The sequence below is a fragment of the Tarenaya hassleriana genome, unplaced genomic scaffold, assembly GCF_000463585.1.
Source record: "Tarenaya hassleriana unplaced genomic scaffold, ASM46358v1 Cleome1, whole genome shotgun sequence".
NCBI classification, from domain to species: domain Eukaryota; kingdom Viridiplantae; phylum Streptophyta; class Magnoliopsida; order Brassicales; family Cleomaceae; genus Tarenaya; species Tarenaya hassleriana.
In genome coordinates this window covers 4,225,442-4,248,151 of record NW_010960187.1, presented here as the reverse complement: position 1 = coordinate 4,248,151, position 22,710 = coordinate 4,225,442, and the positions used below count along the sequence as shown (strand labels likewise).

The window sequence follows — 22,710 nt, the reverse complement described above, 5'->3', positions numbered from 1 at the left end:
TTTATACGTTTGAAAGTTTATTGTTTTTATAATTTTAAGTAAATTTAGATATTTTTCATTCAAGTTCTTTGAGTAAAAAGATATTTTTTAGATGTAATGCAGTAATGAATAAAAGCCAAAAAAAAGGTGTGAAGGAAAAAAAACAAATATCGGTATATCAGCAGGCCGACCACCGCGTTCCGTTCTTCAACGGCAACAAATTTTTTTTTTTTACATTCCCTCTTCTCTTCTTCGGATTTCTTGTGGTTCGGATTTCGTCCTCTGTCTGCCTTCTGAATCGGGTACGTTTCTTTGGTGTTTTCTTCGTTTTCCTTTTGTGATTGTCAGTTCATTTCATTTGCATTCGTCGGTTCGGATTCATAAGATTAGGGTTTCTTTTTTTTTTTTGTTCAGGATTGTCGATTCGAGGATTCTCTTGAAAATTTCCTGTCTTTTTCTTTTCACCGACGAATTTTACAACCGAAGTGAAGGCTAGAGGGTGATGGTTGTTATCGTCAATGGCGATGATTGAAGCGTCCATTGCGTTGGGCTAGGCTATGGTTGACCTTTTCGGAGTGTTTTGCGGTGGTTTAGGGTGTTTTAGGAAGTGGTTGTTTGATATATTGTTGGATTACCGATGAAACAGGAATCGGTTCTTGAGCGAATCAGTGGATAAAGTCCTGTAATTATAGCATGGAGTGATCATCAAGCAGCATTTTTTGGGCTTATTTCTCAGAGTAACCCTTTATCTGATAAGGGTTTTTGCTCTGAAGCAGTGGCATTTTGATGGATTGCAAGGAACATGGTTCTATTGCCCCAGATGGGTGTAGTTCCGACTCGGGCAATAAGAATGCTGATGACCTGGGCTCAGATCATGTAATGGATAGCGTTGGAGACGATGAGATGAAGATAGATAGTTTATGCACGGTTGCCCTTGAGATAGAGAATGCAGGAAAAAAAGAAACCAGGGTTAGTTCAAATTGTGAAAGCTCTGTCCTTGATGTTCCTAAAGCGAAAGCCAGTGGACAGTGCTCCGAGAAAGAGAGCTCTGCAGGGCATGATAGAACTTCTGTCAGTCCTTTTGAGGCATCCCAAGTTACTTCCGGTTCAGATCCGAATCATCCAATAATGGAGGCTCGTGGAAGGTGCTTTGGGGAGATTAAGCAAATGATAGATGGGAAAAGCCTCATGTCCTTAACAGAAAGACATAGTGAATGCTCAGATGATGATGATCGAACATCTCGTAGTAAAGATGCTGACAATCAGGGCGAGGAACTTGTGCCAAAGGAACTTGAACTAACCCATAGATCGATACCAGATGTCGTTGTACCTGTAGACTGTAATAAGCAAGAAGATGGAAAGGCTAGTCAGGATACAAATTATTCCGTTGTACCTGTTGTTTTTGAGAGTGTGCAAGAAAAAGGAGATCTGAAGGCTAAAGAAGATGAAATTTCCGGTAGTTCAGTATTACCTATAGGGGGCAGCAAAACAAATAGTAAATTGGCTTCCGTAGTTGATGCACCAAATCATTGTGAGGCTTTGGATGCTGTTAAGGACAGAAACATTGTTGAAATTGGCGGTGACAGTTCTAGTTGTACCTCTGATGTAAGAGTCGAGGAAGAGAGAAATGAACTTTTGAGTGAACAAGATGCTGCACCTTCCGATGATGCATCTTACCTCCCAAGTTGTCAATTATGTTCAGATTCAATATTGGACATTGGAGGTTTGAGTTGTAGTGCCACAGAAAATGATTTGAAAGCCTCAGGTGAAAAAGGAGGCAAAATGGATGTCTCTACATGTCCTTTACTAATTTTGCCACAAATGTTCTGTGGTCAAGCTAAAGAAGATGATAGTAATGTGATTAATCCATGTGCAAATGATCTTGAGGGCAATAAAGATATGAAGACATACACTTCAGGTTTGAAGCTGCTACATGAGGCAGATCTTCATAGTAATATTCCTGGGAAGAATGATCGACGACTGGAGAACCATGTGGGGTTATTGCCCACTAGGAAAGCTCCAGATGCTTTGGAAGAGAATAATGATAGTGCTGCTGATACTGCAGCTGAGGTTTTCAGCCAGGTGCTACTTGTAGAGGAAAATGCTCGTGGCTTGGGAGGTGGGGTCCCTATCACCATGTCTTCTTTGAAGCTGAATTTTCCATCGGAATTTGAAAAAGGTACCATTGATGTTCCTATTTCTAGCAACACAGTTGAATATTTGAGAACAGTGGATGATAATGATAGACTAGGCGGTGAAATTACATCTGCATCTGGAACTTATTGTTCTGAGACTATCCTGTCTTTTCCCCGTAGAAAGGGCCGAGATAATAACCAGGGTAAAAAGGCTCAGACAAAAAGAAGTGCTCCCCGTTCAAGAAAATCCTCCAGAAAGAAACAATCAGAAAAAAATTTTGAATCGATTTTCAATTGTTCAAAGCAGAAGAGGAGCTGCTTTTCAAAACCTGCACGTTCATGTGAATGGGGATTACCAAGAAGCACTACTCAGATTTTCTTGCAGAGTAACAATCTTCCTTCCTACGAACCTCCAAATCAAGGACCACATAGCAATCGGGGAAACAGTAAACCTAGTAAAAGTTGCCGTAATGGGCATCGAGAAGAATCTATCAAAAAAAGTCAAACATCTGGTGGCTGTTGCCTTCGGTTGAAGGTCAAATTTGGAAAATCGGGTGGTATGAATCCTCTCAATGTTACAGTTTCTAAGGTCATTGATGACTCCTTGTCTAATGACAATGGCCAGGTAGGCTCTGGTTTAGGAGTTCCGGTATCAGCCAGCCGTGAAGGGATGAATCTGCAAACTGCAGAAGTTGGAGAACACTCAGAAGAGTGTGCAAAGCTCGAGAAAGATGACTTAGAGGCTCAGACTTTATGTGGGAGGCTGGCTGGTAATGCTGCAGATGATGACCTTTCCTTGGGTGTAGTTGTTGAAGAATGCAGAAAATCCACTGAAAACTGCTACATAGATGCCGGAACTTCTCCAGATTCCGAAGTTATCAATTCTGTGCCTGATGCCATCGTCAGTTCTGGACATCAGGGTGACTTGCGTCATACAGTTTTGTGCATTCCTGAGGCATGTGCCAATCCTGAAGATGCTATCAACAGAAAGGAAGACAAAAAGGAAGATTGTTCATCTTATATTGGCAGACCAAACAAATCCAAACAGCCAAAGGGCCAACGGAGGGGAGAGCGAAAGGTAAAAGATTCTCTCGATGGGGATATTCTGTATTCTCATTTGTGTGAAAAATCTTCAAGCTATACATATTTTCAGGATGGCCTCTATCCTGAACAGAACTCTCTGCCTAGAGATGATGAACTCAGAGTCATAGAAGAGAGTACAGAACCAGGAAGCTGTAAGGAGGCTTATCCCAGTTTTGACCTACAGTTAGGCGGATCACACAGTTCCAAAGATGTGCTTTATTCAGCTAAATCCAAGGGAAAATCCAAGAGCAAGGGTGTTCCTAAAAGCTCAAAAAATAATGGCTCAAAGAAGGGGAAATCCAACATTTCTGAATCTTCCAGGAGCAGGAGAAGAATTGAAGCTGGAGAGAGGGCAGAGCAACAAAAACTCATTAGTAGTGGTAGTGGAAAGGTAGAGGGTGGCGCCACTGAAGTGGGAAGTGTACAGTCACATGAAACGACAGGTATCGGGTCTTTTGGAGAGTAAGAATTGTGTCCTGTTCTCTATTTCCTGCCTCTTTTTAAAATGACAGTAAATTGCTGCTTTATGTGAACTTTTTAAATATCATTTTGATATTCGTTTTGTAGATTTCTCTGTGTTCTTTGCTAATTTTCATCTCAGAATTCTTAGTTCAATACAATACGTGAAATCATGTAATAGGCTGTCTCATCAATGTATATACTCTGAAAACCAGTGCCATTAATGGCGTCATGTCACCAGATGTTACCAATGGGGAAATGGTCTTGGGCGGTACAATTGGGGAGAATGCTTCGGCAGATAGTGCTTGGGTTCGGTGTGATGATTGCTTCAAATGGCGACGGATACCTGCTTCTCTTCTAGGAACAATTGATGAGAACTGTATATGGTATGTATCATCACCTTCTGCATATGGGAGCTGTCTGTATGAAATTCCCGAACGGATAGTTTTTATGACCTACCCTTTTCTTTGTTTTCTTTACCTTGAAATGTGATTAGACAATTATAGGTGTTGTTCATTTTGTTCTAACAGTGCATATCTTATCAACCTCTTAAGTTCTTGTACCTGTTGCATTTTGCATTCCATGAGATTTTGTAGGTAAGCCTTTAAATGAGTTCCTTTCTAGTCTCTGTCTAATTTCGATGGATATTCTAAACCCTGTTCGGGGCCCCGGTTGTTCTGGTTGGATTGCTTCATTATGTCTTATTGTTACATGTCTTGTGGGATCTTGTTTCTGTCAGCATGATGCAGTGTGTTGCATATGGTGTCCACTCGTGCTCGGGGCTAACAATTTTTGAAACTTCTGGGGTAAATGGGATCCTGTTACTCTGCTTGAATCTGCATGGATCAAGTCTTTTCCTATCGGCTTCGACTGACTCATCTGTTATCTTTCTAACAGACTGTCAAATATCAATGATTGATGGGGGTTTTATTTCTTAAAAAATGTATGACTTTCATGGAATTTGGACTTCCTATGCGTATTTGTTTTACATATAAAACATTTTTGCTTGCTGGGGTGGTTTAATTCATTTAATATTGTTGCATTTTTGCTTTCTTAATGTTTCATATAAAACATTTTTGCTTTCTTTGTAGTCCTTTTCCAATATTTTCCTTCTTAATGTTTTGTAGGAAGGAGGTCATCATTAATACGTCTCAGCAGTTGATATGTTATTGATGTATCTAACACAGATTTATTTGATTTAAGGATCTGTATGTACAACTTGGATAAAGATTTTGCTGATTGCTCAATCCCTCAAGAGATGTCGGATGAAGAAATTAATACTGAATTGGGCATAACACAGGATGAAGCAAATGCGTACGACAGTGATCTGGCAAACAAGGAAAAAGGAAAGGGACAGAAGTGCGAAGGGTTGCCAGGTAGATGAAACTGACATTAAAATTCCACTTTGGCTGGCGTGTTCTGATGGTTTTATGATTGTTTCATCTTGTTGATTTCTGGTATGATGCTTTTCTTGGCCATAATTTTTTAAGGTAACCGAAAGGCATGCTTCAAGGCTATAAAAACAAATCAGTTTCTCCGCCGTAATCGTAAAGCTCTGACAATCGATGAGGTTGGGTTCATGAGATTTTGTTTTGTTTCTGTGATAGTGAAGCATGTGCTTGCCCTCGGACTCATGATATTAACAATTCATTGTATGAATACTCAATTATGATGTTTCCTTATTAATTTGAATACTCTCTTTGGGAGCAGATAATGGTATGTCACTGTAAACCGCCACCTGATGGCTGGTTGGGTTGCGGAGAGGAATGTCTCAATAGAATGCTTAACATTGAATGTGTTCAAGGTACCTGTCCCTGTGGGGATTTCTGCTCAAACCATCAGGTATTATGTTTTGTTAACATGTTATGTTTGTAGCTCATTCTATTTTCCTCAATATCTGGGATCATATGGTTATGCAGTTTCAAAAGCGGAAGTATGCTAAATTTGAGAGATTCCAGTCTGGTAAGAAGGGTTATGGCCTGAGACTGCTCGAGGATGTACGCAGGGGACAGTTCCTTATTGAATATGTCGGAGAGGTATCTTAGTAAACAATCTCAATATTCAATGATCTTCACATTTGGAGGATATGATCATTTGTTGGGTGGCTTTATCTTTATCCACTTTTATCCTCTTGTTAGTGTGTTTCAGTCATATCCACAACTACGATGCTTAGAGCCTTAGACCAACCAATGAAAACTGTATATGAATTGTCTGCTTTGTTAAATAGGTGCTTGATATTCTAGCATATGAGGCTCGTCAAAAGGATTATGCTGCCAAGGGTGAGAAGCATTTCTATTTCATGACACTGAATGGCAATGAGGTTTGCATCTTATTCTTTGCTCCTTCCTCATCATTGTTGATTGAAATTATCTATAATTTGTGGCCTATGTCTGGAACTCATTCTGTAGTATTGTTTCCTTTTAGATTTGTATTCGCTGACACTATGCCTTTCAGTTCTCCCCCATAGTCATCCTTTTTATGTTTTTTGCTCTCCAGGTGATAGATGCTGGTTCCAAGGGAAACTTAGGGCGCTTCATTAATCATAGTTGTGAACCAAACTGCCGTACAGAGAAGGTAAGCTATTTGTGACATCTTTTTGTGTTGTGTTTAAGGTATTATTGTTTTGTGAAGCGTCTTGCTCTGCGGTTGCATGAGGAATGCAAAATCTGAGTTTCAGGCATTATGACTAGTATTTCCTTTTCTTCTTTCTATCTTCTACTTCTTTTGTTTAGGTTTTCCATTTGCTAACTCCTTAAATATTGGTGCAGTGGATGGTGAATGGTGAAATTTGCGTTGGAATATTTTCCCTGCGAGACATTAAGAAGGTATCCTCCCCCTTTGGCATCTCCCAGTTATATGTGAACTAACTATTTTTCAAAGATAATTGGATATATATTGAAGTTATACGGGATTTCGGCACATTCGATTTTTGGGCTGTGGCTGTACAATTACAAAACTGAGTAGGAAGGGCAAAATTAAATTGGTTTATTAATTCCCTGAATTTAAAATTGATTTAAAGGGAAAAAGAAATGGACGCACGTCACTCTCCCTTGTAGCTTTATATTTACTGAACAAATGATGTTATAAACACCTCATCTATTACAATTCTATCTGTGCAGTTTTCCTTTCAGTAGTTTTTAATCAGTCCATGTGCCTTGTCAGGGCGAAGAGGTGACATTTGACTACAACTATGTTAGGGTATTTGGAGCTGCTGCCAAAAAGTGCTATTGTGGATCATCACATTGCCGAGGTTATATCGGGGGTGATCCTCTGAATGGTGATGTAGTTATTCAAAGTGATTCTGATGAAGAATTTGCCGAACCTGTGATGCTTGTAGATGATGAAAATGGGGATGGTATCTTAGATGCAACATCTAGAATCTCCATTAATAGTGCAGAAGTACAAATGCCACGAAACATTGCAAAGATTGATGGTTCTAAGGACCTTGCTCTTGAAATTTCCCACCCAGAGAGCTCAGTATCTGTAGAACCTTTGGAAAGAGATATCGTTCCAACTCTTCAGCTAACTGAAGGTTCCAAGGAACACACAGCTGGCATGTCTGTAACTGATGTACAGCAGGAGGTTTCTGTTGAAGGGAAAAGTGTAACCACATCTTCCACTTCTGTCTCCCTTAGCAAGCTGTTCTCTGACAGTACTGAAGCTGATAAGATGGCTATGCATGTTTCTGGTGAAGATAAGACGATGGTTCCAAGATCCCGTCCTCTATTTAAAACTTCTCATTCCTCTGGTTCTAGTAAGCGAGATAAAGGAAGTAAACGTCCCAGTGTAACAAAGGTGCAGATTATAACGGCCGGTAAGTTGCATCAGCAGCTTGTGAAATCTAAAGGATCAGAAGAAACTTCCCCTAGCGGGCATATGGAAACATGTATGTAGCAATTTTAGATGTGAGTTGTTCAAAAGCCATGCATAAAGTTGATATACTGATGACATTCATCAATTGTGCAGTTGAGGGGAAACTGAACGATTTACTGGATTCTGAAGGAGGGATTAGCAAGCGGAAGGTATATAGCATCAAGCATATTCAGTACTTACTACTTAGATACTTACAAATGGAACATCCTATCTTTTCGTTTCACTGAAACTTACAACCTTAGCATGATTCTTTTTCTCTCATATTTCCACTTTATCCATCTGACGTTGCAGTGCATTTTACATGTCTAAGGTGATCCTTTTTCTTTTGGGACAGGATTCAACAAAAGGGTACTTGAAACTTCTTCTTCTCACTGCAGCTTCCCGAGGCAATGCCAACAATGAAGGAATCCAAAGGTCTTCAAGATTTCCAACTTCCTCAGCTTTACTTCCCATTTGTACATTTTTCTCTTATGTGCTCTTGGTGTCTGAAACTTCGACTCTTCATGAACATGATGCAGCAACCGAGATCTTTCAATGATTCTCGATGCCCTTTTGAAGACAAAGTCACGTGCTGTTTTGATGGATGTAATCAACAAAAATGGTATAATGTCTTTCTTTGTTTCGTGCCCGTATGTGTTGTCTTCTTCCTTTTGTTATGTAAAAAAAAACAATTTTTTTGTTCTCACCAACATTAAAGAACGTTCATTGATTTTAATCCAGGGCTGCAAATGCTACATAATATCATGAAACAGTATCGAAGGGATTTTAAAAAGACTCCAATACTCCGGAAACTTCTTAAGGTACATTTGTCTTAACCCTATTGCCTGTGATTAGGATGTTATGATCAGAACACACCTCAGCATCAGTGATCTTAAAAGTTTGTCTTCCTATTACGTTCCTTTAGAATAACTCCAACGAAAGGAAGTTCTGCTTACAACTTAGCTATTTTAATATTAATTTTCATTCGAACTCATCTCCATGACATGTAAGCTTGGAAAGAAAACACATCGATGGAAGTTGGGTATTTTCTAGTCTATTCTTTTCCGTAAAATCAAGCTTTTCGTTTCATATCCTGTGTGCTGAGAAAGTCAAAACCAATAGTCATCCTTTTTGTCATTTGCATTCAGGTATTAGGGTATCTGGCAACAAGGGAAATTCTTACACTAGAACATATAATCAGAAGGCCGCCATGTCTTGGGATGGAAAGGCAAGTTTGACTGAACAGTGAACCCTGCTTCATGCAATTTTGTGTTTACTATATACTGTGTTCATGATGAATCTTGATTCATTGACCTATTGCTGTCAAGTACCTGTGTTGCCTATTCGTTGTATTTTGATTTGTTTCAGTTTGTCAGATCCTGTGTTCAATACTTCAATCTTTGAATTTATACAAATCTATGAAGAGCTTAAGGAATTTTCTGCTGGTTTGCGGGAAATTATGAATGTTCAAAGAATTCGGACTTTTCATAGAGTATTGCTCTTGTGCCTCTGTTCCGCTGTTTTAGAAACCCTTATAACATTTTATGTTTATTCGCGTGCAGCTTCAAGGACTCTATACTGACACTGACCGAGCATGATGACAAACAGGTACAGATGTTTTTTTTCTTGGTGGAAGTGTCTTAAATCTGAGTACTCTGCTTTATTTAGTTGTTTTAGTATTCCTTGATTGGTATCTTTCTAACGAGTTAGAGTATCTTCGTATTGACATTTAATTCCCCTGATCTTTTGATACCTATGTCTGCAGGTTCATCAAATTGCCCGGAACTTCAGAGACAGATGGATTCCTAAACCGTTTAGAAGACCTTATTACATGGACAGGGATGAGAGGTTGGAGTCTATTAACAACAGATTCTTAGCATCACAGTCACCTCAGTATGATCATCAGCCATCAAGATCCACAGAGCCGGCGGTATCGGGCTTCTTGTCAAGAGCTGCATCTTCTGAAACAGCTTCAGTATCTGAATTTGGTTCAGAACCAAATTCCAGTGGTCACGAAGCAAATGGTTTCAGAATTCGTAAGCGTAGAAGCAGATGGGACCAGCCGGCAATGGCAAAAGAACAAAGAACGGAAACCACTTTGCCTCAACAGTCCAGTGAAATGAATGGAAACCAAGATATGCAGGAGGACGACCTCCCTCCTGGATTTTCCTCACCATTGAAGCAACCCTACAACAACAAAAATGCTCCTGATGATGCAGTAATTGCACAACCTCAAGGGAAGTTCCTTTCTCGGTTACCTGTCTCCTATGGAATTCCATTGAGCATTGTTCACGAATTGGGCTCTCCTAACAAAGAAGATCCGGACAGTTGGTCTATTGCTCCTGGGATACCGTTTCAACCATTTCCACCTCTACCCCCAGTTTCTCGGGATGAATACTTTTCGAGGAAAAACGGGTCGGTCTCTACATCGGGCAACCAACATGGAAATCCAGCTTGCTCGGGCGAGAACTTAACAGGCACAGCCATCTTTAACCAGGCCTGTTGGAACATTTCAGGGGCTGACACCAACTCGGGAAACAACCGAAAGAGAGGATTTCCATCGGAAAACGGAGGAAGATACTTCAGGCAACAGAAGTGGAATGTTCCTCCATGGACCAGGAATGGTTGGGGAAATCAAGGAGACAACGTTAGAGGGAATACAAGTAGTAGTAGTGGCCATGAACCTGGGGAATAATATGACTTGTGAGAAATTCAGTAACTCATATTGGTGACTATTTTGATAAAGGCCTTTGGTGAAAGTGGAAGTGGTGGGCATGTACAATTCTTCTCAACAAACAACAACAGCTCTGAAGAAGAAAGGAATTACATTGATTGATTCATAGGGAAATTCCCCTGGACAGATCTTTTGTGTTTTTCTTCCTCAGTGTATCCTAAATTCTTTAATTTTATGAAGAGAAAAAAAAAAACTTTTGATTACACCGAGAAATCTATTTCAACGCAAAAGCATTGCCTTCTGTATTCTCTTCTGAAGAAATAAATTTCAGGTCTTCCTTGGGATTTCTCTCTCACTGCATTTACCTGTTAAATTGGGGACATGTACTTGTTGGGCCTAAAAGGCTTAAAGGCTTTTTCAACTTGGTCTTTTAATATTTAAAATACAAAAGTATAATCCAATGTTTTTTCTGAATAAATTACAGCCCAAATTTAAATGAAAATAATTGCTGAAAAATTGGGTAAAAATGTTATATAAGAGGTCCACTTAGGCCCAGCCCACAATAATAAATTGACAGATGTGTGTATAATTTTACAAGACTATTTTTGTATGGGTATCACATCAAACTCAACAATATATAAAAAAATATTTGAGTTAAATCTGATTTATAAAATGATAGATATAATGTTTAAATAAAATTAGTAATCTTTTAATTGTATCCAAACTGAATATATTGAAAATATTGAAGAAAATAAAATAAATATTTTAATAAAATCGAATTCGGATAAAATTTGAATAGAAACTCAACATAAAGGTGAATATTAAATAGATAACCTAAAGATAATTTGAATAAATTCACCTATAGTTTTAACTTATTAATAGAGAAAGATATTCATAGATACAGTAGTGATATAGATATTTTAACAAATCGGTTGTAGTGTTCAGTGTGACCAATAATAATCATTACAAAAATAAATGAAAATAAAATAAAATTTTCTACAAAACTCACGTGTATGTTGGAGGAAATATACCAACTCTCAATGGGGACAGGCAATAAATTTTCAATTTAGTTAAGAAAATATATTATTAATTCGTTATAAATATAAATGTCTCAACTGTGACAGTTAACTAACCAAAAAGATTATGCATGTCCCATTCACCTCAACTTCTTCATTTAATATAGTTTATTGCTATATCAAATCTTTTGTCTTTTTTATTATTTCTATTTTCCATAAAATAAAATATCTTACTTGTTCTTGTATAAATTTGTATCAATTTTGATAATCTTAAAACACTATGAGGACAACAAAAATATATATATCAGAGGATATGATATAGAATTTGTATTTTTAATATTTTGATCTGATTCATACTTTTATATTGGATAATTTATTTTTTTTCTACATTTTTAATACTAAAGAAATTTAAAGTAGATACAAAATTCTAATAATATATAAATTATATATCTTTTATCAAATATTATATGCATGATTTCGTTTGAAATGAATATTTCCGTACAGCTTAATTCACTAATTAAAAAAAACAAACATTACATTATATCTTTAGAGCTTTAGTTGGATTAAATCGTGGTATATAGTAACTAATATCTAGTTCATTCTATATAATTTTAAATTTCATTAAAAGAGTTATTTAATTGGATTGAAAAATCACAATCAATTACAGTTGAGTAGGTATGCCATAGATTCATATAGCATGTGACATGTAGTTTTCATTGCTTCAAGATATTACAAAATTAAGCATTATGATTATTATGACTGTGGAGCCTGATGCCCATACATATTTTTGTATATTCTATTTTGAAATTCGAATTGTTTCTGTTAGAAATTAAAATATCAATTGATATAAAAATGAATTAATTATGATAATAAAACCACCATATAACTTGACAACGACTGTATTACATCATTCTTTCTTTTAATTGTATATAATCTATACGTCAGGGGGCTCCCGAAAGCCATGCGAAATACTTTGGTTTAGGGTTTTGAAATTCAATGTTTTACTTAAGACATAAGTCACATACGGTTAATTAAAAAATTTAATATAGGATCGATTATAAATGATATTTGAATTAAAATGGGGATTAAGCGAAACCCGCCAACTCAGGAGCTTAGTCTCCTCTCTCTCTCTTTCGGTTCATGTTTGACAGTTTGTTGCAACTCTCAACCCGATATATATATATATATATATGAATAACTAATTTTTTAGATTATATTATATGAATATTTCAGAACTCGTGTTATATATCGCTCAGCAAAATTAGAAACGACATTTTTTAAAAATTAATCCTAATTTTATACAGAAATGGCCAATGCATTTATCAATTTTGATATAGAAATGGTGATATAAGGTAGAATATATAATTTTAAAAATATGTAAAATGCTATGGCAAACAACAAAATAGAAAAAGAAAGGGAGGAGAAGCACACTACGTGTCGGGTGAGCAGGCTCCTAAAAATGTAAAAATGTCGTTTGGGAGAATATATGACGGTGAAGTATGGCTTTCAGGCTCAGTTAGCGTGTCGTTTTTCGACTTCGGAGCAGACACCGACACTTTTAAAACGGCAGGTATTCCGTTATTTTATTTGGCACGGTGCTCCATACGTTGAAGGCCAACCATCATCATTTCATGCAACTAATGTTTTTTTTTTATTTGTAATACAAATTCAGTCTATACACATCCGGTCCAATAAAAATATTTATTAGTTTATATCTTACAATTAATATTATTTTTGTATTAAATTAATTTAAATAATTAAGATTATAATGGAAATATGTGACTTTATCGCTATCTAAATTAGACTCCTCTATGCCCATGTAAATATCTCTTTTTATTAAAGCAATTTATGACAGAAATATGTTGGATTATATCTGACCATAAATTATCATACGTATAACATATTATTTCATAGTATATATATTTAGAACTAAATTATTGGATAATGGTCTTGTAAACACACAAGAATAAAATCCATCGGCATGAAAATGCTAATAAAAATGACGTCAGCAAGAGGGAAATAATATTTTAATGTATATAGATATGTAGGTATTATTTGGATAGCTTCTGCTATCATTATTACAATATATTAAATGCACGAATTAGACAATAAGATTTAAACACGCAAATGAGATGATAGATTTGGTATTTCTTGGAAACATACTAAAAATAAAGTCATGGTTTCATACGTCAGTTGTGACGTCGGCTACGTCTATGCACACTATAAAAAAAATTGTCGGTTGTAACCATTTAACGCCAAATATACGATACGGACAACTATTAATGATACGATTGTGGTACGCAAATAATACAGATCTTGTAATAAACTTTTATTTAAACCCAAATTTAGTAACTTTCATCTCCCAGAGCTACATCACCTATCAACTACTAAAGATATTTGTATATTTATTCAATAATAAAAAAAACATATGCAGGGTGATTCACGTGGAAGCTGATACGGCATCGGTATGGGTATCTAAAACCCGACCGAATATAACAGAATCCCATAACATATAATGGGATAAAAAAGTTGATTGATTATGATTTAAAAAATAAGTTTTTTAATGAAATCTGAATCCAATCCAAAAAATGAAAATAAAGTTTTCTAAAAATATTATAAAAACGAAAAATTATAGTTTTTCATGTAGCATTGTTCGGACGCTTGAACAATGTTAAATGAAAGCCTCTATTAGATCAAGTTGTGATTAATTTGATATATAAACTTAGCTCACAGTGAATATATCTTTTTTTATAGAACAATTTGAAACTTGGCCCGCAAAACAATACGTGTGTGTATATATATATAATCTTTTTAAAGGAACCTATGCAATAAATAGTATAGAATAAAATAATCATACCTCTCCACTAGTGGTAGTCCCGTCCTTATAAATGAGAAGCCAATGCGGCAACTTTCACACTAAACCAAATAATATTTGCATTTTCCAAAAGAAGAAAAAAAAATATGAGCAACCATATCGATTCTACCCCTAAACCGATCCAAACCGAAGAAGAAGGAGAAACGCGTTTGCGTTCGGAAGCCCTCAAGATCGCAAACGCAGCCGCATTTCCCATGGTTCTGAAAGCGGCCTTCGAGCTCGGTGTCATTGACGCACTCTGGGCGGCCGGTGAAGACGCGTGGCTCTCACCCTCCGAGATAGCGAGTGGGCTACGCACGAGACCCACCAATCCACATGCACCGTCGCTGTTGGACCGGATGCTTCGGGTGCTTACAAGCTACTCGCTCGTCAAGTGCCGCACCGATCTGACCGGCGAAAACGGTCGAACAGGAAGAACCGGGAGGGTTTACGCAGCCGAACCGGTTTGCCGGTTCTTTCTGAACGGTGGTGATGGTGACTCGGGTTCCTTCGTCTCATTGGCCATGGTGCTCCATAGCGATGTCATGTTGAAGTCTTGGTAACATTGTTCTTGAAACCTTGTTTCTTGTTAATAAAATTCTTGAAAATTCAATCTTTAAGCAAACAAAAATAAACATTTTATAGAAAGAACTAACACCATTTGCTTTTTTTTTTTCAAAGGCAGCATCTGAAGGATATAATACAAGAGGAAGGAAGAGATGCATTCAGCTCAGCTCATGGAGTGAGACTGTTCGAGTACATAGGGGCGGACGAGAGGTTCGGCCGACTGTTCAACCGGGCAATGTCGGAATCCACAGTCACGATCCTGAAGAAGGTTCTAGAAGTTTACCGCGGTTTCGAAGATTTGAGCGTTTTGGTCGATGTGGGAGGAGGACATGGCACCCTTTTGGGCATGGTCACTTCGAAATACCCCAAGATCAACGGTATTAATTTCGATTTAGCCGGTGTTCTAGCCCATGCTCCCTCCTATCCCGGTATGAATCATTTACTATTGAGATATAATAATAAATCTTTAATTTGTGGTTATAATCTCAATATTAACTATATGGTAATAGTTAATGCATATAATGAATCATTTGCAAGCTGTGTTTAAAACCGGATGCCATGGTTGCAGGGGTTGAGCATGTGGTCGGTGATATGTTTGTTGATGTTCCAAAAGGAGATGCCATTTTGATGAAGGTACGTTTGTTTTACCTATCGATTTTGTCCATAAACCAAATCAGAATCTATAACCCATTTAGATTCATAAAATCATATTCAAAACTTATTGTTTGATCCGATTTTATGAACAAAATGACAGTGGATATTGTATGATACATAAACTTGGATAGTCAACCGGTAAAACGTGGTACAAAACACGTTTTGAGTTCGAATTTCAAATTTGGAGATGGGGCGTATATTCCAAATATATATGGTTGACCCCTGGTTTCGGGATTAGTTTGGTGTATTGGTGCAGTATATTCATTTGTTGAGTATGATAAATGTGGGATTTTGATGAATAAATGGCAGTGGATACTCCACGATTGGACAGACGAAAAGTGTGTGAAGATCCTGAAAAACTGTTGGAGAGCATTGCCGGAAAAGGGCAAGGTGATTCTGATAGAGATGGTGACTCCGGAGGAGCCGAGGGGTGGGGATGTCCGCTCCAACATCACCTTCGACTTCGACATGTTGATGCTCTCCCAATGTTCCGGCGGTAAAGAAAGGACAAAGGCCGAGTTCCAAGACCTAGCCCTCGCTTCTGGTTTCACCCGCTGCCATTTCATGTCTTGTGCTTCTCCTTATTGGGTTATTGAATTTCACAAAGCAGAAGCAACCCCTTGAAAAAAATTTATATATTATAATATTAATGAGCACTGTTTTTTTTGTAAAATGGCCATTTCAAGGTTTGGCTTGTTTATTTTGGGCTTGGATTTGATTTGCTTTGTTGTATCCGTTTGTTTTTTTTTTTAATGATTTTTATATTTGATTCCGTTTGGTTTTTGTTTGTGTTCGGTTCTGATTTATTTTCCTAATAATTTTTCGATTTTTTTATTATTTTTATAATCAAATTGATATATATGTGAAATTCGTTTTTGATTGGTCTTGTAAAATGGGAATGACAATCTCTAACAAATCATCTTATATATAATTGTATCAGTACGATTGATAGCGATTATAAATGATTAGTACTGACTGGTTGAAAAGTTGTTGTTGGTACCGATTGCGCGTGGGTGCAGTTAGAAGTGAATGGTTTATTACGATTGCGGTTGCGTTTTGATATAAATTGTCAAAAAAAATATTATTTAAAAATAATTTTTTATAATAATTTTAATTAATTAATGTTTTATATAATTTCTAATAAAAATATTTTAGTTTTTTTGTCAAAACGCCGGAAACCGCTACCAAAACGCAAGTTGGAAGCTGCGATTAGAAAACACAAGTTTGGTTGCGGTTGCGGTTGGTTGCGATTCAACCAGTCAGTTTTTCAATCGTCCGCAACCGCCGGAAATCGCAACCGCTCTATTTGCGGGTGGCGGCAGTGCAACAAGTCGGCCCCTAATTGACACAAAGATTGCTTAATCATTTTGGTTAGAAAATTGAGGATCAGATTCACGAATTATTGTGAGAAAGTATAATAAAATTCACACACTCAAAGCTTCTGCTTTGTATATTTATTTATGCCGACCTTAAGATGAAAAGTACGATAAAATAATAACTGAGTATATAAATAAAATAAAAATAAAATAAAATCTCTGGTCTCTGGCTCTCTGCCTCGTCCCTGTATACCGCCCCAATTTCCCGGGGAACGAGTTTCTGGAATTTCCGTGCAAGGAGAAATCTTCTCGTAGCTTTCCATGGCCTCAGGTACTGGGAAATATGTACAGAATCATCTATTGCGCTTCTCATACCTAATTATTTCCGATTTCTGCTGACTGATCTCTGGCGTCGGTACGAATCGTTTCAGTTTTTCATGTTTATAATTCGAGGAATTGGATCGGTGTTCATGTGGGTTTGCTTGAAACCGACGAACTATGCTGTAAATTTGATGCCTTGATGCGAATTTACTCTGAGGGTTTCTCCGTTAGTGAGCGATACATTAGAAAACTCGTTTCGTTGCGGTGAAATTGGATAGAGGGGATTGATTGCTTTATGTGGGTTTTGTTTTTCTTCTATTTGGTGCTGTGAAATGGAAGGTTTTGGATATTTCACTGACTGCGTATGGAGAAGATGATAATGATGGAATGGAAATGGCAACTACTCAATGATTTCACTGATGTGTTTATTGTATCACAGATGGTCTCACTGTACCATCTGAGCTTGAATCGGCATTGCGGCTGAAGACAGTGAAATACTTCATTACAAAGAGGCCTTGGCTTGGTAATCCATGCGTTAACCATCTTTGGACTCCTGATTTTGTATTGGTGTTTTCTATGTCGAATAGATTTAAAGATGGGTTTTGAATTTTACTTATTCTAGATCTCTATGGAGTCCATGTGAGGCCAGTTGCTCCACAAGGAAGCTCAAGCAGTAAACCCCATTTCGATCCTGCACTAATTCATCGTTGCTTGCCCGATGAGCTTCTTTTTGAGGTTTGATCTGCTTATTTGTTAATCTTTTAGCTGGTACTTAATTTTTGTAGTTTGACTTGAGCATTAGGGTGATACAGTTTATGTGTGTGATATCATGTTTTGGTGGAGATATGTTTCTATTTTATTTAGTTTTGGGGTATATAGTGAAGATCTATGTCTTTACCATATGATCATAATTAACTCTCATGAGTATTTATACTTGTAGGTATTTGCTCGGATGACACCATATGACCTAGGAAAAGCATCTTGTGTATGCCGGAAATGGAGGTTCACAGTTCGGAACCCCGTGTTCTGGCGTAACGCTTGCCTGAGAGCTTGGCAGTCTGTTGGGGTGATTGAAAATTATAGGATCTTGCAGTCTAAGTATGATGGATCATGGAGGAAAATGTGGCTTTTAAGGCCAAGAGTTCGTACTGATGGTGAGATTTTGTCTTCTGCTCCGGGAAGTTCTAGTTCCTCGTTCTTCTTGTTGTGGTTTTTCTCCGTCTTCATAGCAAATCTAGTTTACATCTCTCGTCATCTGAGTCTCTCTTCCTCCACTCATTGGAGTAAAAACGAGAAAATACAATGTGATTTCTAAGAAGCTTGTCACTGATATGCATTTCTTGAACGAATCCGTCTATTTTCCCTGGTTCTTAATTCAAGACTTTTAGAGCGGAGGCTTGAAGATGTTTTAACTTCTGTTTTCAGGTCTTTATGTGAGTAGAAATACTTACATTCGAGCTGGAGTTGCTGAGTGGAAGATTACAAATCCAGTTCACATAGTACAGTTCTAAGTCTCTATCTTAAGCTTTATATTCTCCGTTAGTTTCTTTTCTTTTGCCTATTTTTTTTGTTCGCGAGTCTAACTAATAGTTCTCTTCTTTTCGATTGCAGGTTTGTTACTTCCGGTACATAAGATTCTATCCCTCTGGGAAATTTCTGTACAAGGTTTGCACATCACGGTCAAAATGGTTTATACATCGGATTGACAGGCCGATAATCTATCTGAATTCCTGTTATGATGTTATTTAATCTCCAGAACTCTTCCCAAAAAGTGAAGGAGGTTGCCAAATTCATGAACCATAAGGCGGCTTCTAAAGCAGACTGTGTTTTCAAAGGCCATTATACATTGTCAGATGACAAGGTTAGTTGATCAGAGAGCATAATATCTTAATGTCTTGAGACTGTTGAAACGTATTCTTGTTGCAGATTGAAGCTGCTGTTCTGTACCCGGGTTTGCGCCCTACGGTTTTAAGAATCCGCCTAAGGTAATAATAATTCCTTAAACATTGTATTAGATATTATAGAACATGAAAAAAGAACCCATCTAGGCATAGATCCTCGGTGTTGTTACTAAGATTTGTTCTCTTTTCTCCATTTTCTTGGTTTAACTTGAGGTAGATATAACTGTACGGGGTGGGCAAGGGACGGATATTCGGATTATTTGAATTCGAACCCAAATCTTTCGGATCTCACGAGATATTATCCAATCTCGAATCCGTTTTGGTCGCGCATTTAAAAGTTGGATACTGAGATAATTTTCGAGTACCTACGGATATTTGAACCCAAGTTTAAATGCCAACTTTCAAAATTTTCAAAAATTCAAAATAAATACTATATATTAGGAGTTAGACTCGGGTCGTGTATTTGAGATTTTCGAGTTACCTAAACCCGAACTTAAAATTTTAAGAAAGTTTATGTATATCTCTAACACCTAAGAGCGAAAATGTCAGTTCTTTATTTGCTATCCACGGCAATACCTGATCTTGGACTCAATCACCCGAACCTCAACTTGATTTTTGGGTTTTTCCTCATGCTATCGAACTCATCTCATATAGTTCTTGGATACCCGAAATTCGGGTTTTTTTGCCCAGCCATATGCTTCCTTTGTTCATCGGGTAAAATCATAGATAAAGAGTATCTATCTCAACTCAATGCATAAGCCAAAGAAGAAGTTAACTATATAAGCAATTCCTACACAAACACACACACACAAAAATAAGATGCCATAACTTAACTTCAAGCTATGATTATTCTGCATTATGTTTCTGAAATGATGCATTTGGCGAATACTCTCTGTAGGTTACGAGGAACGGTGACAGGGGCAAACAACCGGATGGATCTGCTCTCGCTCGTAACGAGCGGAGTGAACGACGAGGAAGTGAACAGTACAGAGGAAGATATCCTTGGAGTGGTTGAAGGTTGGGGAGATGATGAAAGCCATAACCCAGATGTACCTGCAGTCTCGCACAAGAGAGGTTTAACTCCATTTGTCTTCGTCCCCTTTGACGAGGCAAGTAAAATATTACCCGATTTCGCTCGGTTATTACTGGTTTAGGGTTTTGAATCGTTTGATCTGATATGTATATTTCTTGGATTCAGGTGGAGAAATCGGTTTTGAACTTACCAGTGGAGAAGATGGATTACTTTGTGCCTGGCTAAGTGCAAAAGATGGCATAAGATCAAAAGGGGGAAACTTTCTGTACAAAATGTATAAATGTGGTTCTTGGATTATTAGGACATATGATGATTGATGTTATTGCACTGCCAACTGTTTTGTCAGGATACACTTTGGTACTACTCTGCTATTGTACCGTCTTGGAATAATTCATCATCTGAGGTTTCTTGTAGAACAAGTAAAAGACCGGTCTCCTGTCCATACTCTGGATTTAAGATCCTTGGAATGCACCAGATGGTTCCCTTGTCTGGTCGTCAACGATTGGTATTGATGTGGTCTTGCAAATCTTTGGGCTTAAGGCCTGTTTAGTATTAGGCTCTCAATTGGAGCATTATCGAAAATACCCCGACTTTCTTGTTGGGCCTAACTTCAATTCGAAGACAATGGAAAAAAACTGATTTTTTTTTAATTTTTGTTTTTGACATGGTTTAGCATTCCGATTCACGTGTAAATAACTTCAAAGCCGTTATTTAACTGTCGTTACGGCAATATGGTGTCAACAAATGCCGGCGTTCATAAAGTTTTGAACTTTTTGCTTCTCCATAGAATCAGAACTTCAGATTTCGTCTGTTCTCAACGCTAAAACTCAAAGGTTATGTTGCTTTCCTGCGAGAGAAGACCATAAGATGAAACCCAAGAAAAACTCGGACAAGAAAATGAAACATGAAGAGAGTAAAAGATCTGAATCCTCCTTAATGTACAAAAAAAAAAGGTTTTTGTTTATTCCTCGAACTTGACTTGAAAAGAGTAACAAGCCGAACACGAACAAATTCTGGTGGTAAAACAACATGTCTGGACGACAGGGAATGCGATAGACAAACTGATTGGCTCATCAGTCAGCTCGGGACTGCCCAGCTCGGGATGAGAGGATGATACCAATGATGAGGCCGTATAGAGCAAGAGCCTCGGCAAAGATCAGAATGAGAATCATTCCCACAAAGAGCTTTGGTTGCTGAGCATTTGCCCTGACACAGACACAAAATTCATACCGAAAACAACAGTTGGTGAGTATGAATCTGGTAACGCTAACTAATCAGTTAAATATGATCCGTCAGTATCATTTCAACTCTAAAAACTAATGCCCGGGTCATACTGATACACATCTCTTTGAATCTACAAGACCAAGGTCTGGTTTCTTGGTCATGACCAGAGGTTTAGTGTAAAGCACACCAACGCTAATATTAAGTTCTCCAAAACTAGATTGAACAAGCTAGAAAACACAGTACTGCATAATATAAAACAGAACATCGTAGTAAGTCAGTTTTAGAACAAATCTAGAAGGTGAAACAAAGTGAAATCCACCAACTCTGAGATCACACCTCGCAACCTCCAAAATCCAGAAGTTAGAGCTAACTTTTTAGGTTTTTGATAAAAATGTAGAAGTAATTCTTAAATGCGAGCACTTTTCGTCTCTAGAGATACTGCCCTCGTAGCAACGTGCAAGAGTATCAAGGCCACTAGAAGCATATCTCTCTAATCATGTCCTAATATCACTTGTCCTTGAAGATATCCAATTATTTACTTGGACAAATAACGAAACAAAAGATGTCTGAAAAAGGGATTCTCAAACATTCATCCTAGTATCAAAAACTATCTATTAATGTAGGAAAAAAAGAAACAAAACCTAATAAGGATACTGAAGAGGAAGTTACCTGACACCAGCATCACCAACGATCCCAATAGCCATTCCGGCAGAAAGGCCAGCGAGTCCACAAGCAAGACCTGACGACAAGTGTGCATAACCGTCAAAGAGATAGTATGATTTGGCTTTCGGGTTGATCCCGGTACTGATGATAACGGCTATAATCAACCCGTAAATCCCCAAAACTCCAGCCATAACCACTGGAACGATCGATTTCATGACAAGCTCGGGCCTCATCACACCCATGGATGCCACACCAACCCCACTCTTAGCCGTGCCATATGCAGCACCCATGCCTGCACCAGCAGAATACACTCAGAATCACACACACAAATATCATGCCCACCCCTTATTTCAGAAAATCACATTACCCATAACGCATAATTCAGCAGAACATATACACATAATCAATCCATTATAGTTGCAAATACAGAGAAGGTTCAAGGAAACCATTTATCATCCATTTCATAGCACAGCTATTACGAATGATATCCTCAAGCCTCTCGATTTATCTATTTAACCTATTCCATCGAAGTACCGGAAGCATTTTGCATACTCATCCGAGATTATCATAATTGTTTCAGATTGCAAATTGCAACATACCCTTATTCAGTTCCCGAACAACAAAGCAAACCCAGATCAACAACAATCCGACATCTCGGATAATTCACCTAAGCGGACTAAGAAAAAACACTAGATTTGCTTCAGACATAACCGGAAAAGAGTAAGAGAAAAATGATCGAACATTACATGAGAAGACGAGAGCGGCGGCTGCTCCGAGGAAGCCGAAGAAAGGAGCAGTCTCGTCGCCGCTGAAAACCGAAGCCATGGCGCTTGTAACTCCTTGTTTGGATGCGAGGATATTCGAAACGGTGATGGAATAACGTTATCCTTGGCCTGGATATGATCTCTGTTTTTTCTTCCAAGCTTGATCGGATCCGAGAAACGACTCGATGAAGATGGAGAGGACCACCTGCTGATTC

At 37.7% G+C, this 22,710-nt stretch overlaps 4 protein-coding genes across 6 annotated transcripts; 3 read left to right on the top strand and 1 right to left on the bottom strand.

The window, feature by feature from the left end:
- The first annotated feature begins 171 nt into the window (after nucleotides 1–171).
- On the top strand, nucleotides 172–10,445 carry LOC104810214 (histone-lysine N-methyltransferase ASHH2-like). Of its 3 annotated transcripts, none has more exons than XM_010536413.1 (19): nucleotides 172–281; nucleotides 394–3,192; nucleotides 3,289–3,640; nucleotides 3,898–4,042; nucleotides 4,860–5,032; nucleotides 5,147–5,226; nucleotides 5,367–5,498; nucleotides 5,576–5,692; nucleotides 5,884–5,976; nucleotides 6,153–6,230; nucleotides 6,425–6,481; nucleotides 6,819–7,542; nucleotides 7,623–7,678; nucleotides 7,864–7,943; nucleotides 8,048–8,130; nucleotides 8,250–8,329; nucleotides 8,657–8,736; nucleotides 9,071–9,116; nucleotides 9,274–10,445. In XM_010536413.1, the coding sequence occupies exons 2-19, from the start codon at nucleotides 766–768 to the stop codon at nucleotides 10,201–10,203; spliced, it is 5,733 nt and encodes a 1,910-aa protein (XP_010534715.1). In that variant the 5' UTR covers nucleotides 172–281; nucleotides 394–765; the 3' UTR covers nucleotides 10,204–10,445. The 3 variants fall into 3 exon arrangements, with proteins under 3 accessions (XP_010534715.1, XP_010534717.1, XP_010534709.1); XM_010536415.1 differs by having other exon boundaries at nucleotides 3,268–3,640; nucleotides 6,819–7,470; XM_010536407.1 differs by having other exon boundaries at nucleotides 3,268–3,640.
- A 3,662-nt stretch (nucleotides 10,446–14,107) lies between these two features.
- On the top strand, nucleotides 14,108–16,062 carry LOC104810205 (indole glucosinolate O-methyltransferase 1-like). Its single transcript, XM_010536400.1, has 4 exons — nucleotides 14,108–14,611; nucleotides 14,734–15,047; nucleotides 15,188–15,252; nucleotides 15,583–16,062. The coding sequence occupies exons 1-4, from the start codon at nucleotides 14,160–14,162 to the stop codon at nucleotides 15,895–15,897; spliced, it is 1,146 nt and encodes a 381-aa protein (XP_010534702.1). The 5' UTR covers nucleotides 14,108–14,159; the 3' UTR covers nucleotides 15,898–16,062.
- Nucleotides 16,063–16,786: 724 nt separating this feature from the next.
- On the top strand, nucleotides 16,787–20,343 carry LOC104810199 (F-box protein 7). Its single transcript, XM_010536396.1, has 10 exons — nucleotides 16,787–16,920; nucleotides 17,350–17,433; nucleotides 17,533–17,645; nucleotides 17,851–18,064; nucleotides 18,336–18,409; nucleotides 18,522–18,575; nucleotides 18,667–18,771; nucleotides 18,837–18,895; nucleotides 19,710–19,920; nucleotides 20,010–20,343. Exons 1-10 carry the CDS (start codon nucleotides 16,911–16,913, stop codon nucleotides 20,067–20,069), a joined length of 984 nt encoding a protein of 327 aa, XP_010534698.1. The 5' UTR covers nucleotides 16,787–16,910; the 3' UTR covers nucleotides 20,070–20,343.
- A 392-nt stretch (nucleotides 20,344–20,735) lies between these two features.
- LOC104810191 (V-type proton ATPase 16 kDa proteolipid subunit-like) lies at nucleotides 20,736–22,700 on the bottom strand. Its single transcript, XM_010536392.2, has 3 exons — nucleotides 22,478–22,700; nucleotides 21,738–22,023; nucleotides 20,736–21,050 (listed from the first exon to the last, which is right to left on the bottom strand). The coding sequence occupies exons 1-3, from the start codon at nucleotides 22,554–22,556 to the stop codon at nucleotides 20,918–20,920; spliced, it is 498 nt and encodes a 165-aa protein (XP_010534694.1). The 5' UTR covers nucleotides 22,557–22,700; the 3' UTR covers nucleotides 20,736–20,917.
- Between the last annotated feature and the right edge of the window lie 10 nt (nucleotides 22,701–22,710).